The following is a 17,803-nucleotide window of genomic DNA, read 5'->3' as shown; positions in this document are numbered from 1 at the left end:
TGGGGAGGCTGTGTCAGAGGGGGTGAGCCAGGTTTCAGTGATGGCGAGGAAGGAGAGTTTGTTTGTAATGAAAAGATCGTGGATGAAGGAAAGTTTGTTGCAGACAGAGCGAGCGTTCCATAGAGCTCCTGTTAGTATAGCTGAGGAGGTGGGTATTAGTTGGATGGGTATGAGGTTAGAAGGGTTGTGACAGTTTGAGGAAGGTCGTGGATAGGAGGTAGAAGTAACTGTGGGGATATGGCGAGGAGGACCAGGATTTGGAGAGATATCTCCAGCAGTGAGGAGGAGCAGAGAAAGTGTTAGCAGGTGGGAGCAAGAGAGAGCATGAGGTGGCAGCCTGTGTTTGGAGATCCAGGATTGAATGCTGAGGAATAATTTGGAGGAGGAGGTCAGATGAATGGGGAGAATAGAGGGAGAGATGAAGAGTTTCTTACTTGGTGTAGGGATTTGAGGGGTTATTAGAAAGTGGAGGACTATAGAGGAAAAAGTGAGAGCTAACAGAAACATAGTTAAAAGAGACTAAGTGGTCAAAGTGTGGGTTACCTGACTCCTGTCCTGACTAACTGCCTCTGAAATAACTGCCACTTCTCTCCGAAGCCACTTTGCACAAGAAGACGCGTGCACACCTTACAGAGAGTCTAAATATATAGGCCACATTAAACTATATCAGGTGTAGGGCATTGTGGGAACGGCTTGTGGATAAATTAACAGCTGGTCATTTGAACAGGAGATGGCTGGGTGATCAAAGACAGAGCCAGGACACAAGTCTCTGCAGTTTAACACCTCAAAAAATCAGATAAGGTATATAGTGGGGAAAGAAGAAACATATGTGAATATTGATTGGAGTGGGACAGATGAAGCAGGGGAATTATGCAGAGCATGTACCAGAGAGACGGGTCAGCAGAGCATTAGCAGACAGCATACATAGGAGCAGGGGAATTATGCAGAGCATATACCAGAGAGACGGGTCAGCAGAGCATTAGCAGACAGCATACATAGGAGCAGGGGAATTATGCAGAGCATATACCAGAGAGACGGGTCAGCAGAGCATTAGCAGACAGCATACATAGGAGCAGGGGAATTATGCAGAGCATATACCAGAGAGACGGGTCAGCAGAGCATTAGCAGACAGCATACATAGGAGCAGGGGAATTATGCAGAGCATATACCAGAGAGACGGGTCAGCAGAGCATTAGCAGACAGCATACATAGGAGCAGGGGAATTATGCAGAGCATATACCAGAGAGACGGGTCAGCAGAGCATTAGCAGACAGCATACAGGTATGTTACATAGATGTCGTCATATTGGTCACCAGTTGTATGTTCTCTCTGTTGGACACATGTAGATGTCGTCATATTGGTCACTAGTTGTATGATCTCTCTGTTGGACACATGTAGATGTCGTCATATTGTTCAGGGGTTGTATGTTCTCTCTAATGGACACATGTAGATGTCGTCATATTGTTCAGCCCTTTTATGTTCTCTGTTTTGGATATTTGTAGATATCATATTGGTCACCAGTTGTATGTTCTCTCTGTTGGACACATGTAGATGTCGTCATATTGGTCACCAGTTGGATGTTCTCTCTGATGGACACATGTAGATGTCGTCATATTGGTCACCAGTTGGATGTTCTCTCTGATGGACACATGCCAGATATTGGCATTTTATTCAGTGTTTGTACGTTCTCTCTGTTGGATACAAATGTTCACTTCATGTTTAACACACGTATGTTCTCCGTGTTGGGCATGTGTTGTTTTCATCGCATTGCTCATGAGTTACTGGTAAAGTGTATGAGCTTTGTAATGCTGTTCAGTGGTTGTATGTTTTGTGTCTTCGACATGTGTGTATACTTTATCATGTTTCCCAGGGTTTATATGTTACGTGTCTTAAGCTTCTCAGAGGTTGCGTGTTGTTGCGTTGGATTTGTGTGTAGCTTTTCTCACAATGCCGAGGAGGAGATGTACTGTTCATGTTGGGTTCCTCTGAAGACTTGGATGTCCTGCCGACGATTGGTGTGTTGGGTAGACTTTGATGTGGTAGACTGCATAGCTTGTGAACACTACTACGCCTCAGTCTGGGTGTTTCATTAATATGTTGATCCATCCCTAATGTTTCCTGTATTTTTTTTTAATTAGCGAGTTTCTCCATCCTGGAGGTCACGTCGATAGTGATCTGCTTCATCCTCTTGGCGATTGCAGTCTCTTCCATCTTCATATACAGGTATCTTCTGTCTTCTCCTGCTACCTCCTAATAGGCAAGCTTCTACTCCTGTTATCTCCTGTTCCTGCTGCCTTGGGGTTGTAGCTGCTAATTGAAAACTGGTATTCTCAGAATACTGGTAGATGGGAGGGGATGTGTCATTTGGAGCCTCCAGACCCGCATTTTGTTTCCATGAGAGCCATAATTGGAAGGAACCGCTGCTTGACTTCAGCTTTCAAAATCGAAAAGGGTGGGAGGAGGGAGAATTATAGGATTAAGGAAAGATCTCAGAGGGCAGCTGTTGGTCATAGCTGTAGACTTTGGAAGAACTAATTGGGATAGGACAAATTTATACCTATTTTGTGTCTTTCGGTACCATTGTAATCTACCCTCAATCTCTTCACCTTTACAACACAATGCCCCATCCACTAAAGCGGATTCACCTGTTTTCTGGTGTAAGACTTACGAGGTTAACCTGGTAGGATCCTAGCCGGGAACAACAACTGTGTATGTAGAAAAAAACACACAAACAACAACTGTGCATGTAGAAAAAAACACACAGACAACAACTGTGCATGTAGAAAAAAACACACAGACAACAACTGTGTATGTAGAAAAAAACACACAGACAACAACTGTGTATGTAGAAAAAAACACACAGACAACAACTGTGTATGTAGAAAAAAACACTCAGACAACAACTGTGTATGTAGAAAAAAACACTCAGACAACAACTGTGTATGTAGAAAAAAACACACAGACAACAACTGTGTATGTAGAAAAAAACACTCAGACAACAACTGTGTATGTAGAAAAAAACACACAGATAACAACTGTGTATGTAGAAAAAAACACACAGACAACAACTGTGTATATAGAAAAAAACACACAGATAACAACTGTGTATGTAGAAAAAAACACACAGACAACAACTCTGTATGTAGAAAAAAACACACAGACAACAACTGTGTATGTAGAAAAAAACACACAGATAACAACTGTGTATGTAGAAAAAAACACACAGACAACAACTGTGTATGTAGAAAAAAACACACAGACAACAACTGTGTATGCAGAAAAAAACACACAGACAACAACTGTGTATGCAGAAAAAAAAACACAGACAACAACTGTGTATGTAGAAAAAAACACACAGACAACAACTATGTATGTAGAAAAAAAAAACAGACAACAACTGTGTATGTAGAAAAAAACACACAGACAACAACTGTGTATGTAGAAAAAAAACACACAGACAACAACTGTGTATGTAGAAAAAAACACACAAACAACAACTCTGTATGTAGAAAAAAAACACACAGACAACAACTGTGTATGTAGAAAAAAACACAGACAACAACTGTGTATATAGAAAAAAACACACAGACAACAACTGTGTATGTAGAAAAAACACACAAACAACAACTCTGTATGTAGAAAAAAACACACAGACAACAACTGTGTATGCAGAAAAAAACACACAGACAACAACTGTGTATGTAGAAAAAAACACACAGACAACAACTGTGTATATAGAAAAAAACACACAGACAACAACTGTGTCTGTAGAAAAAAAACACACAGACAACAACTGTGTATGCAGAAAAAAAAACACACAGACAACAACTGTGTATGTAGAAAAAAACACACAGACAACAACTGTGTATGTAGAAAAAAACACAGACAACAACTGTGTATGTAGAAAAAAACACAGACAACAACTGTGTATGTAGAAAAAAACACACAAACAACAACTGTGTATGTAGAAAAAAACACACAGACAACAACTGTGTATGTAGAAAAAAACACAGACAACAACTGTGTATGTAGAAAAAAACACACAGACAACAACTGTGTATGTAGAAAAAAACACAGACAACAACTCTGTATGTAGAAAAAAACACACAGACAACAACTCTGTATGTAGAAAAAAAACACACAGACAACAACTGTGTATGTAGAAAAAAACACACAGACAACAACTCTGTATGTAGAAAAAAAACACACAGACAACAACTCTGTATGTAGAAAAAAACACACAGACAACAACTGTGTATGCAGAAAAAAAAACACACAGACAACAACTGTGTATGTAGAAAAAAACACACAGACAACAACTGTGTATGTAGAAAAAACACAGACAACAACTGTGTATGTAGAAAAAAACACACAGACAACAACTGTGTATGCAGAAAAAAAAACACACAGACAACAACTGTGTATGTAGAAAAAAAAACACAGACAACAACTGTGTATGTAGAAAAAAAAACACACAGATAACAACTGTGTATGTAGAAAAAAACACACAGACAACAACTGTGTATGTAGAAAAAAACACACAGACAACAACTGTGTATGTAGAAAAAAACACACAGACAACAACTGTGTAAATAGAAAAAAAACACACAGACAACAACTCTGTATGTAGAAAAAAACACACAGACAACAACTGTGTATGTAGAAAAAACACACAAACAACAACTGTGTATGTAGAAAAAAACACATAGAGAACAACTGTGTATGTAGAAAAAAACACACAGAGAACAACTGTGTATGTAGAAAAAACACATACAGAGAACTACTGTGTATGTAGAAAAAAACACACAGACAACAACTGTGTATGTAGAAAAAAACACACAGACAACAACTGTGTATGTAGAAAAAAAACACACAGACAACAACTGTGTATGTAGAAAAAAACACACAGAGAACAACTGTGTATGTAGAAAAAAACACACAGACAACAACTGTGTATGTAGAAAAAAACACACAGACAACAACTGTGTATGTAGAAAAAAACACACAGACAACAACTGTGTATGTAGAAAAAAACACACAGACAACAACTGTGTATGTAGAAAAAAACACACAGAGAACAACTGTGTATGTAGAAAAAACACATGCAGAGAACAACTGTGTATGTAGAAAAAAACACACAGAGAACAACTGTGTATATAGAAAAAAACACACAGACAACAACTGTGTATGTAGAAAAAAACACACAGACAACAACTGTGTATGTAGAAAAAAACACACAGACAACAACTGTGTATGTAGAAAAAAACAGACAACAGTGTATATAGAAAAAAACACACAGACAACAACTGTGTATGTAGAAAAAAACACACAGACAACTGTGTATGTAGAAAAAAATACACAGACAACAACTGTGTATGTAGAAAAAAAACACACTGAGAACAACTGTGTAAATAGAAAAAAAACACACAGACAACAACTCTGTATGTAGAAAAAAACACAGACAACAACTGTGTATGTAGAAAAATCACACAAACAACAACTGTGTATGTAGAAAAAAACACATAGAGAACAACTGTGTATGTAGAAAAAAACACACAGAGAACAACTGTGTATGTAGAAAAAAACATACAGACAACAACTGTGTATGTAGAAAAAAACACACAGACAACAACTGTGTATGTAGAAAAAAACACACAGACAACAACTGTGTATGTAGAAAAAAACACACAGACAACAAATGTGTATATAGAAAAAAACACACAGACAACAACTGTGTATGTAGAAAAAACACACAAACAACAACTCTGTATGTAGAAAAAAACACACAGACAACAACTGTGTATGCAGAAAAAAACACACAGACAACAACTGTGTATGTAGAAAAAAACACACAGACAACAACTGTGTATGTAGAAAAAAAACACACAGACAACAACTGTGTATGTAGAAAAAAACACACAGACAACAACTGTGTATGTAGAAAAAAACACACAGACAACAACTGTGTATGTAGAAAAAAACACACAGACAACTGTGTATGTAGAAAAAAACACATAGACAACAACTGTGTATGTAGAAAAAAACACACAGACAACAACTGTGTATGTAGAAAAAAACACAGACAACAACTGTGTATGTAGAAAAAAACACACAGACAACAACTGTGTATGTAGAAAAAACACACAGACAACAACTGTGTATGTAGAAAAAAAACACACAGACAACAACTGTGTATGTAGAAAAAAACACACAGACAACTGTGTATGTAGAAAAAAACACATAGACAACAACTGTGTATGTAGAAAAAAACACACAGACAACAACTGTGTATGTAGAAAAAAACACACAGAGAACAACTGTGTATGTAGAACAAAAACACACTGAGAACAACTGTGTAAATAGAAAAAAAACACAGACAACAACTGTGTATGTAGAAAAAAACACATAGACAACAACTGTGTATCTAGAAAAAAACACACAGACAACAACTGTGTATGTAGAAAAAAACACACAGAGAACAACTGTGTATGTAGAAAAAAACACAGACAACAACTGTGTATATAGAAAAAAACACACAGACAACAACTGTGTATGTAGAAAAAAACACACAGACAACAACTGTGTATGTAGAAAAAAACACACAGAGAACAACTGTGTATGTAGAAAAAAAACACACAGACAACAACTGTGTATGTAGAAAAAAACACAGACAACAACTGTGTATGTAGAAAAAAACACACAGACAACAACTGTGTATGTAGAAAAAACACACAGACAACAACTGTGTATGTAGAAAAAAAACACTCAGACAACAACTGTGTATGTAGAAAAAAAACAAACAGACAACAACTCTGTATGTAGAAAAAAAACACACAGACAACAACTCTGTATGTAGAAAAAACACACAGACAACAACTGTGTATGTAGAAAAAAATTACTCAGACAACAACTGTGTATGTAGAAAAAAAACACACAGAGAACAACTGTGTATGTAGAAAAAAAACACACAGACAACAACTCTGTATGTAGAAAAAACACACAGACAACAACTGTGTATGTAGAAAAAAAACACTCAGACAACAACTGTGTATGTAGAAAAAAAACACACAGACAACAACTGTGTATGTAGAAAAAAAACACACAGACAACTCTGTATGTAGAAAAAACACACAGACAACAACTGTGTATGTAGAAAAAAAACACTCAGACAACAACTGTGTATGTAGAAAAAAACACACAGACAACAACTGTGTATGTAGAAAAAAACACACAGACAACAACTGTGTATGTAGAAAAAAAACACTCAGACAACAACTGTGTATGTAGAAAAAAACACACAGACAACAACTGTGTAAATAGAAAAAAAACACACAGACAACAACTGTGTATGTAGAAAAAAACACACAGACAACAACTGTGTATGTAGAAAAAACACACAAACAACAACTGTGTATGTAGAAAAAAACACATAGAGAACAACTGTGTATGTAGAAAAAAACACACAGAGAACAACTGTGTATGTAGAAAAAACACATACAGAGAACTACTGTGTATGTAGAAAAAAACACAGACAACAACTGTGTATGTAGAAAAAAACACACAGACAACAACTGTGTATGTAGAAAAAAAACACACAGACAACAACTGTGTATGTAGAAAAAAACACACAGAGAACAACTGTGTATGTATAAAAAAACACACAGAGAACAACTGTGTATGTAGAAAAAAACACACAGACAACAACTGTGTATGTAGAAAAAAACACACAGACAACAACTGTGTATGTAGAAAAAAACACACAGACAACAACTGTGTATGTAGAAAAAAACACACAGACAACAACTGTGTATGTAGAAAAAAACACACAGACAACAACTGTGTATGTAGAAAAAAACACACAGACAACAACTGTGTATGTAGAAAAAAAACACACAGACAACAACTGTGTATGTAGAAAAAAAACACACAGACAACAACTGTGTATGTAGAAAAAAACACACAGAGCACAACTGTGTATGTAGAAAAAAAACACACAGAGAACAACTGTGTATATAGAAAAAAACACACAGACAACAACTCTGTATGTAGAAAAAAAACACACAGAGAACAACTGTGTATGTAGAAAAAAACACACAGACAACAACTCTGTATGTAGAAAAAAACACACAGACAACAACTGTGTATATAGAAAAAAACACACAGACAACAACTCTGTATGTAGAAAAAAACACACAGACAACAACTGTGTATGTAGAAAAAAACACACAGACAACAACTGTGTATGTAGAAAAAAACACACAGACAACAACTGTGTATGTAGAAAAAAACACAGACAACTGTGTATATAGAAAAAAACACACAGACAACAACTGTGTATGTAGAAAAAAACACACAGACAACAACTGTGTATGTAGAAAAAAACACATAGACAACAACTGTGTATGTAGAAAAAAACACACAGACAACAACTGTGTATGTAGAAAAAAACACACAGACAACTCTGTATGTAGAAAAAACACACAGACAACAACTGTGTATGTAGAAAAAAAACACTCAGACAACAACTGTGTATGTAGAAAAAAACACACAGACAACAAATGTGTATGTAGAAAAAAACACACAGACAACAACTGTGTATGTAGAAAAAAAACACTCAGACAACAACTGTGTATGCAGAAAAAAAAACACACAGACAACAACTGTGTATGTAGAAAAAAACACACAGACAACAACTGTGTATGTAGAAAAAAACACAGACAACAACTGTGTATGTAGAAAAAAACACAGACAACAACTGTGTATGTAGAAAAAAACACACAAACAACAACTGTGTATGTAGAAAAAAACACACAGACAACAACTGTGTATGTAGAAAAAAACACAGACAACAACTGTGTATGTAGAAAAAAACACACAGACAACAACTGTGTATGTAGAAAAAAACACAGACAACAACTCTGTATGTAGAAAAAAACACACAGACAACAACTCTGTATGTAGAAAAAAAACACACAGACAACAACTGTGTATGTAGAAAAAAACACACAGACAACAACTCTGTATGTAGAAAAAAAACACACAGACAACAACTCTGTATGTAGAAAAAAACACACAGACAACAACTGTGTATGCAGAAAAAAAAACACACAGACAACAACTGTGTATGTAGAAAAAAACACACAGACAACAACTGTGTATGTAGAAAAAAACACACAGACAACAACTGTGTATGTAGAAAAAAACACACAGACAACAACTGTGTATGCAGAAAAAAAAACACACAGACAACAACTGTGTATGTAGAAAAAAAAACACAGACAACAACTGTGTATGTAGAAAAAAAAACACACAGATAACTGTGTATGTAGAAAAAAACACAGACAACAACTGTGTATGTAGAAAAAAACACACAGACAACAACTGTGTATGTAGAAAAAAACACACAGACAACAACTGTGTAAATAGCAAAAAAACACACAGACAACAACTCTGTATGTAGAAAAAAACACACAGACAACAACTGTGTATGTAGAAAAAACACACAAACAACAACTGTGTATGTAGAAAAAAACACATAGAGAACAACTGTGTATGTAGAAAAAAACACACAGAGAACAACTGTGTATGTAGAAAAAACACATACAGAGAACTACTGTGTATGTAGAAAAAAACACACAGACAACAACTGTGTATGTAGAAAAAAACACACAGACAACAACTGTGTATGTAGAAAAAAAACACACAGACAACAACTGTGTATGTAGAAAAAAACACACAGAGAACAACTGTGTATGTAGAAAAAAACACACAGAGAACAACTGTGTATGTAGAAAAAAACACACAGACAACAACTGTGTATGTAGAAAAAAACACACAGACAACAACTGTGTATGTAGAAAAAAACACACAGACAACAACTGTGTATGTAGAAAAAAACACACAGACAACAACTGTGTATGTAGAAAAAAAACACACAGACAACAACTGTGTATGTAGAAAAAAACACACAGAGAACAACTGTGTATGTAGAAAAAACACATGCAGAGAACAACTGTGTATGTAGAAAAAAACACACAGAGAACAACTGTGTATATAGAAAAAAACACACAGACAACTGTGTATGTAGAAAAAAACACACAGACAACAACTGTGTATGTAGAAAAAAACACACAGACAACAACTGTGTATGTAGAAAAAAAACACACTGAGAACAACTGTGTAAATAGAAAAAAAACACACAGACAACAACTCTGTATGTAGAAAAAAACACACAGACAACAACTGTGTATGTAGAAAAATCACACAAACAACAACTGTGTATGTAGAAAAAAACACACAGAGAACAACTGTGTATGTAGAAAAAAACATACAGACAACAACTGTGTATGTAGAAAAAAACACACAGACAACAACTGTGTATGTAGAAAAAAACACACAGACAACAACTGTGTATGTAGAAAAAAACACACAGACAACAACTGTGTATATAGAAAAAAACACACAGACAACAACTGTGTATGTAGAAAAAACACACAAACAACAACTCTGTATGTAGAAAAAAACACACAGACAACAACTGTGTATGCAGAAAAAAACACACAGACAACAACTGTGTATGTAGAAAAAAACACACAGACAACAACTGTGTATGTAGAAAAAAAACACACAGACAACAACTGTGTATGTAGAAAAAAACACACAGACAACAACTGTGTATGTAGAAAAAAACACACAGACAACAACTGTGTATGTAGAAAAAAACACACAGACAACTGTGTATGTAGAAAAAAACACATAGACAACAACTGTGTATGTAGAAAAAAACACACAGACAACAACTGTGTATGTAGAAAAAAACACACAGACAACAACTGTGTATGTAGAAAAAACACACAGACAACAACTGTGTATGTAGAAAAAAAACACACAGACAACAACTGTGTATGTAGAAAAAAACACACAGACAACTGTGTATGTAGAAAAAAACACATAGACAACAACTGTGTATGTAGAAAAAAACACACAGACAACAACTGTGTATGTAGAAAAAAACACACAGACAACAACTGTGTATGTAGAAAAAAACACACAGAGAACAACTGTGTATGTAGAACAAAAACACACTGAGAACAACTGTGTAAATAGAAAAAAAACACAGACAACAACTGTGTATGTAGAAAAAAACACATAGACAACAACTGTGTATCTAGAAAAAAACACACAGACAACAACTGTGTATGTAGAAAAAAACACACAGAGAACAACTGTGTATGTAGAAAAAAACACAGACAACAACTGTGTATATAGAAAAAAACACACAGACAACAACTGTGTATGTAGAAAAAAACACACAGACAACAACTGTGTATGTAGAAAAAAACACACAGAGAACAACTGTGTATGTAGAAAAAAAACACACAGACAACAACTGTGTATGTAGAAAAAAACACAGACAACAACTGTGTATGTAGAAAAAAAACAAACAGACAACAACTCTGTATGTAGAAAAAAAACACACAGACAACAACTCTGTATGTAGAAAAAACACACAGACAACAACTGTGTATGTAGAAAAAAATTACTCAGACAACAACTGTGTATGTAGAAAAAAAACACACAGAGAACAACTGTGTATGTAGAAAAAAAACACACAGACAACAACTCTGTATGTAGAAAAAACACACAGACAACAACTGTGTATGTAGAAAAAAAACACACAGACAACAACTGTGTATGTAGAAAAAAACACACAGACAACAACTGTGTATGTAGAAAAAAACACACAGACAACAACTGTGTATGTAGAAAAAAACACACAGACAACTGTGTATGTAGAAAAAAACACATAGACAACAACTGTGTATGTAGAAAAAAACACACAGACAACAACTGTGTATGTAGAAAAAAACACACAGACAACAACTGTGTATGTAGAAAAAACACACAGACAACAACTGTGTATGTAGAAAAAAAACACACAGACAACAACTGTGTATGTAGAAAAAAACACACAGACAACTGTGTATGTAGAAAAAAACACATAGACAACAACTGTGTATGTAGAAAAAAACACACAGACAACAACTGTGTATGTAGAAAAAAACACACAGACAACAACTGTGTATGTAGAAAAAAACACACAGAGAACAACTGTGTATGTAGAACAAAAACACACTGAGAACAACTGTGTAAATAGAAAAAAAACACAGACAACAACTGTGTATGTAGAAAAAAACACATAGACAACAACTGTGTATCTAGAAAAAAACACACAGACAACAACTGTGTATGTAGAAAAAAACACACAGAACAACTGTGTATGTAGAAAAAAACACAGACAACAACTGTGTATATAGAAAAAAACACACAGACAACAACTGTGTATGTAGAAAAAAACACACAGACAACAACTGTGTATGTAGAAAAAAACACACAGAGAACAACTGTGTATGTAGAAAAAAAACACACAGACAACAACTGTGTATGTAGAAAAAAACACAGACAACAACTGTGTATGTAGAAAAAAAACAAACAGACAACAACTCTGTATGTAGAAAAAAAACACACAGACAACAACTCTGTATGTAGAAAAAACACACAGACAACAACTGTGTATGTAGAAAAAAATTACTCAGACAACAACTGTGTATGTAGAAAAAAAACACACAGAGAACAACTGTGTATGTAGAAAAAAAACACACAGACAACAACTCTGTATGTAGAAAAAACACACAGACAACAACTGTGTATGTAGAAAAAAAACACTCAGACAACAACTGTGTATGTAGAAAAAAAACACACAGACAACAACTGTGTATGTAGAAAAAAAACACACAGACAACTCTGTATGTAGAAAAAACACACAGACAACAACTGTGTATGTAGAAAAAAAACACTCAGACAACAACTGTGTATGTAGAAAAAAACACACAGACAACAACTGTGTATGTAGAAAAAAACACACAGACAACAACTGTGTATGTAGAAAAAAAACACACAGACAACAACTCTGTATGTAGAAAAAACACACAGACAACAACTGTGTATGTAGAAAAAAAACACACAGACAACAACTGTGTATGTAGAAAAAAACACACAGACAACAACTGTGTATGTAGAAAAAAACACACAGACAACAACTGTGTATGTAGAAAAAAACACACAGACAACTGTGTATGTAGAAAAAAACACATAGACAACAACTGTGTATGTAGAAAAAAACACACAGACAACAACTGTGTATGTAGAAAAAAACACACAGACAACAACTGTGTATGTAGAAAAAACACACAGACAACAACTGTGTATGTAGAAAAAAAACACACAGACAACAACTGTGTATGTAGAAAAAAACACACAGACAACTGTGTATGTAGAAAAAAACACATAGACAACAACTGTGTATGTAGAAAAAAACACACAGACAACAACTGTGTATGTAGAAAAAAACACACAGACAACAACTGTGTATGTAGAAAAAAACACACAGAGAACAACTGTGTATGTAGAACAAAAACACACTGAGAACAACTGTGTAAATAGAAAAAAAACACAGACAACAACTGTGTATGTAGAAAAAAACACATAGACAACAACTGTGTATCTAGAAAAAAACACACAGACAACAACTGTGTATGTAGAAAAAAACACACAGAGAACAACTGTGTATGTAGAAAAAAACACAGACAACAACTGTGTATATAGAAAAAAACACACAGACAACAACTGTGTATGTAGAAAAAAACACACAGACAACAACTGTGTATGTAGAAAAAAACACACAGAGAACAACTGTGTATGTAGAAAAAAAACACACAGACAACAACTGTGTATGTAGAAAAAAACACAGACAACAACTGTGTATGTAGAAAAAAACAAACAGACAACAACTCTGTATGTAGAAAAAAAACACACAGACAACAACTCTGTATGTAGAAAAAACACACAGACAACAACTGTGTATGTAGAAAAAAATTACTCAGACAACAACTGTGTATGTAGAAAAAAAACACACAGAGAACAACTGTGTATGTAGAAAAAAAACACACAGACAACAACTCTGTATGTAGAAAAAACACACAGACAACAACTGTGTATGTAGAAAAAAAACACTCAGACAACAACTGTGTATGTAGAAAAAAAACACACAGACAACAACTGTGTATGTAGAAAAAAAACACACAGACAACTCTGTATGTAGAAAAAACACACAGACAACAACTGTGTATGTAGAAAAAAAACACTCAGACAACAACTGTGTATGTAGAAAAAAACACACAGACAACAACTGTGTATGTAGAAAAAAACACACAGACAACAACTGTGTATGTAGAAAAAAAACACTCAGACAACAACTGTGTATGTAGAAAAAAACACACAGACAACAACTGTGTAAATAGAAAAAAAACACACAGACAACAACTGTGTATGTAGAAAAAAACACACAGACAACAACTGTGTATGTAGAAAAAACACACAAACAACAACTGTGTATGTAGAAAAAAACACATAGAGAACAACTGTGTATGTAGAAAAAAACACACAGAGAACAACTGTGTATGTAGAAAAAACACATACAGAGAACTACTGTGTATGTAGAAAAAAAACACACAGACAACAACTGTGTATGTAGAAAAAAACACACAGACAACAACTGTGTATGTAGAAAAAAACACACAGAGAACAACTGTGTATGTATAAAAAAACACACAGAGAACAACTGTGTATGTAGAAAAAAACACACAGACAACAACTGTGTATGTAGAAAAAAACACACAGACAACAACTGTGTATGTAGAAAAAAACACACAGACAACAACTGTGTATGTAGAAAAAAACACACAGACAACAACTGTGTATGTAGAAAAAAACACACAGACAACAACTGTGTATGTAGAAAAAAACACACAGAGAACAACTGTGTATGTAGAAAAAAACACACAGAGAACAACTGTGTATGTATAAAAAAACACACAGAGAACAACTGTGTATGTAGAAAAAAACACACAGACAACAACTGTGTATGTAGAAAAAAACACACAGACAACAACTGTGTATGTAGAAAAAAACACACAGACAACAACTGTGTATGTAGAAAAAAACACACAGACAACAACTGTGTATGTAGAAAAAAACACACAGACAACAACTGTGTATGTAGAAAAAAACACACAGACAACAACTGTGTATGTAGAAAAAAAACACACAGACAACAACTGTGTATGTAGAAAAAAAACACACAGACAACAACTGTGTATGTAGAAAAAAACACACAGAGCACAACTGTGTATGTAGAAAAAAACACACAGACAACAACTGTGTATGTAGAAAAAAACACACAGACAACAACTGTGTATGTAGAAAAAAACACACAGACAACAACTGTGTATGTAGAAAAAAACACACAGACAACAACTGTGTATGTAGAAAAAAACACACAGACAACAACTGTGTATGTAGAAAAAAACACACAGACAACAACTGTGTATGTAGAAAAAAAACACACAGACAACAACTGTGTATGTAGAAAAAAAACACACAGACAACAACTGTGTATGTAGAAAAAAACACACAGAGCACAACTGTGTATGTAGAAAAAAAACACACAGAGAACAACTGTGTATATAGAAAAAAACACACAGACAACAACTCTGTATGTAGAAAAAAAACACACAGAGAACAACTGTGTATGTAGAAAAAAACACACAGACAACAACTCTGTATGTAGAAAAAAACACACAGACAACAACTGTGTATATAGAAAAAAACACACAGACAACAACTCTGTATGTAGAAAAAAACACACAGACAACAACTGTGTATGTAGAAAAAAACACACAGACAACAACTGTGTATGTAGAAAAAAACACACAGACAACAACTGTGTATGTAGAAAAAAACACAGACAACTGTGTATATAGAAAAAAACACACAGACAACAACTGTGTATGTAGAAAAAAACACACAGACAACAACTGTGTATGTAGAAAAAAACACATAGACAACAACTGTGTATGTAGAAAAAAACACACAGACAACAACTGTGTATGTAGAAAAAAACACACAGACAACTCTGTATGTAGAAAAAACACACAGACAACAACTGTGTATGTAGAAAAAAAACACTCAGACAACAACTGTGTATGTAGAAAAAAACACACAGACAACAAATGTGTATGTAGAAAAAAACACACAGACAACAACTGTGTATGTAGAAAAAAAACACTCAGACAACAACTGTGTATGTAGAAAAAAACACACAGACAACAACTGTGTATGTAGAAAAAAAACACACAGAGAACAACTGTGTATGTAGAAAAAAAACACACAGACAACAACTGTGTATGTAGAAAAAAAACACACAGACAACAACTGTGTATGTAGAAAAAAAACACAGACAACAACTGTGTATGTAGAAAAAAACACACAGAGAACAACTGTGTATGTAGAAAAAAAACACACAGAGAACAACTGTGTATGTAGAAAAAAAACACACAGAGAACAACTGTGTATGTAGAAAAAAAACACAGACAACAACTGTGTATATAGAAAAAAACACACAGACAACAACTCTGTATGTAGAAAAAAACACACAGACAACAACTCTGTATGTAGAAAAAAAACACACAGATAACAACTGTGTATGTAGAAAAAAAACACACAGAGAACAACTGTGTATGTAGAAAAAAACACACAGAGAACAACTGTGTATATAGAAAAAAACACACAGACAACAACTCTGTATGTGGAAAAAAAACCACACAGATAACAACTGTGTATGTAGAAAAAAACCACACAGAGAACAACTCTGTATGTAGAAAAAAAAACACAGACAGCAACTGTGTATGTAGAAAAAACACACAAACAACTGTGTATGTAGAAAAAACACACACAGAGAACAACTGTGTATGTAGAAATAACACAGACAACAACTGTGTATGTAGAAAAAAACACACAGACAGCAACTGTGTATGTAGAAAAAACACAGACAACTGTGTATGTAGAAAAAAACACACAGACAACAACTGTGTATGTAGAAAAAACACACAGACAACAACTCTGTATGTAGAAAAAAACACACAGACAACAACTCTGTATGTAGAAAAAAACACACAGACAGCAACTGTGTATGTAGAAAAAAACACACAGACAGCAACTGTGTATGTAGAAAAAACACACAAACAACAACTGTGTATGTAGAAAAAACACACAAACAACAACTGTGTATGTAGAAAAAAACACACAGACAACAACTGTGTATGTAGAAAAAACACAGACAACAACTGTGTATGTAGAAAAAAACACACAGACAGCAACTGTGTATGTAGGAAAAAAACACACAGACAGCAACTGTGTATGTAGAAAAAAAACACACAGACAACAACTGTGTATGTAGAAAAAACACAGACAACAACTGTGTATGTAGAAAAAACACAGACAACAACTGTGTATGTAGAAAAAACACAGATAACAACTGTGTATGTAGAAAAAAAACACACAGACAACAACTGTGTATGTAGAAAAAACACAGACAACAACTGTGTATGTAGAAAAAAAACACACAGACAACAACTGTGTATGTAGAAAAAAACACACAGAGAACAACTGTATGTAGAAAAAAACACACAGACAGCAACTGTGTATGTAGAAAAAACACAGACAACAACTGTGTATGTAGAAAAAAACACAGACAACTGTGTATGTAGAAAAAAACACACAGACAACAACTCTGTATGTAGAAAAAAACCCACACAGATAACAACTGTGTATGTAGAAAAAAACACACAGACAGCAACTGTGTATGTAGAAAAAACACACAAACAACTGTGTATGTAGAAAAAAA

The 17,803-nt window shown here is 34.5% G+C and overlaps 1 protein-coding gene across 1 annotated transcript in view; it reads left to right on the top strand.

The window, feature by feature from the left end:
• NPR1 (natriuretic peptide receptor 1) overlaps window positions 1–17,803 on the top strand; it is a 201,276-nt gene that overhangs the window by 155,912 nt on the left and 27,561 nt on the right. Inside the window, exon 7 of the mRNA XM_073637366.1 lies at window positions 2,139–2,223. Coding sequence (XP_073493467.1) covers window positions 2,139–2,223 — 85 coding nt within the window. The remainder of the gene's footprint in view (window positions 1–2,138; window positions 2,224–17,803) is intronic.

The sequence above is a fragment of the Phyllobates terribilis genome, unplaced genomic scaffold (assembly GCF_046119375.1).
Source record: "Phyllobates terribilis strain yellow unplaced genomic scaffold, ASM4611937v1 Scaffold_6__1_contigs__length_29720123, whole genome shotgun sequence".
In the NCBI taxonomy this organism is placed as follows: domain Eukaryota; kingdom Metazoa; phylum Chordata; class Amphibia; order Anura; family Dendrobatidae; genus Phyllobates; species Phyllobates terribilis.
Note: the sequence above shows the minus strand (reverse complement) of the source record. Positions and strands in the feature narration are given on the sequence as shown.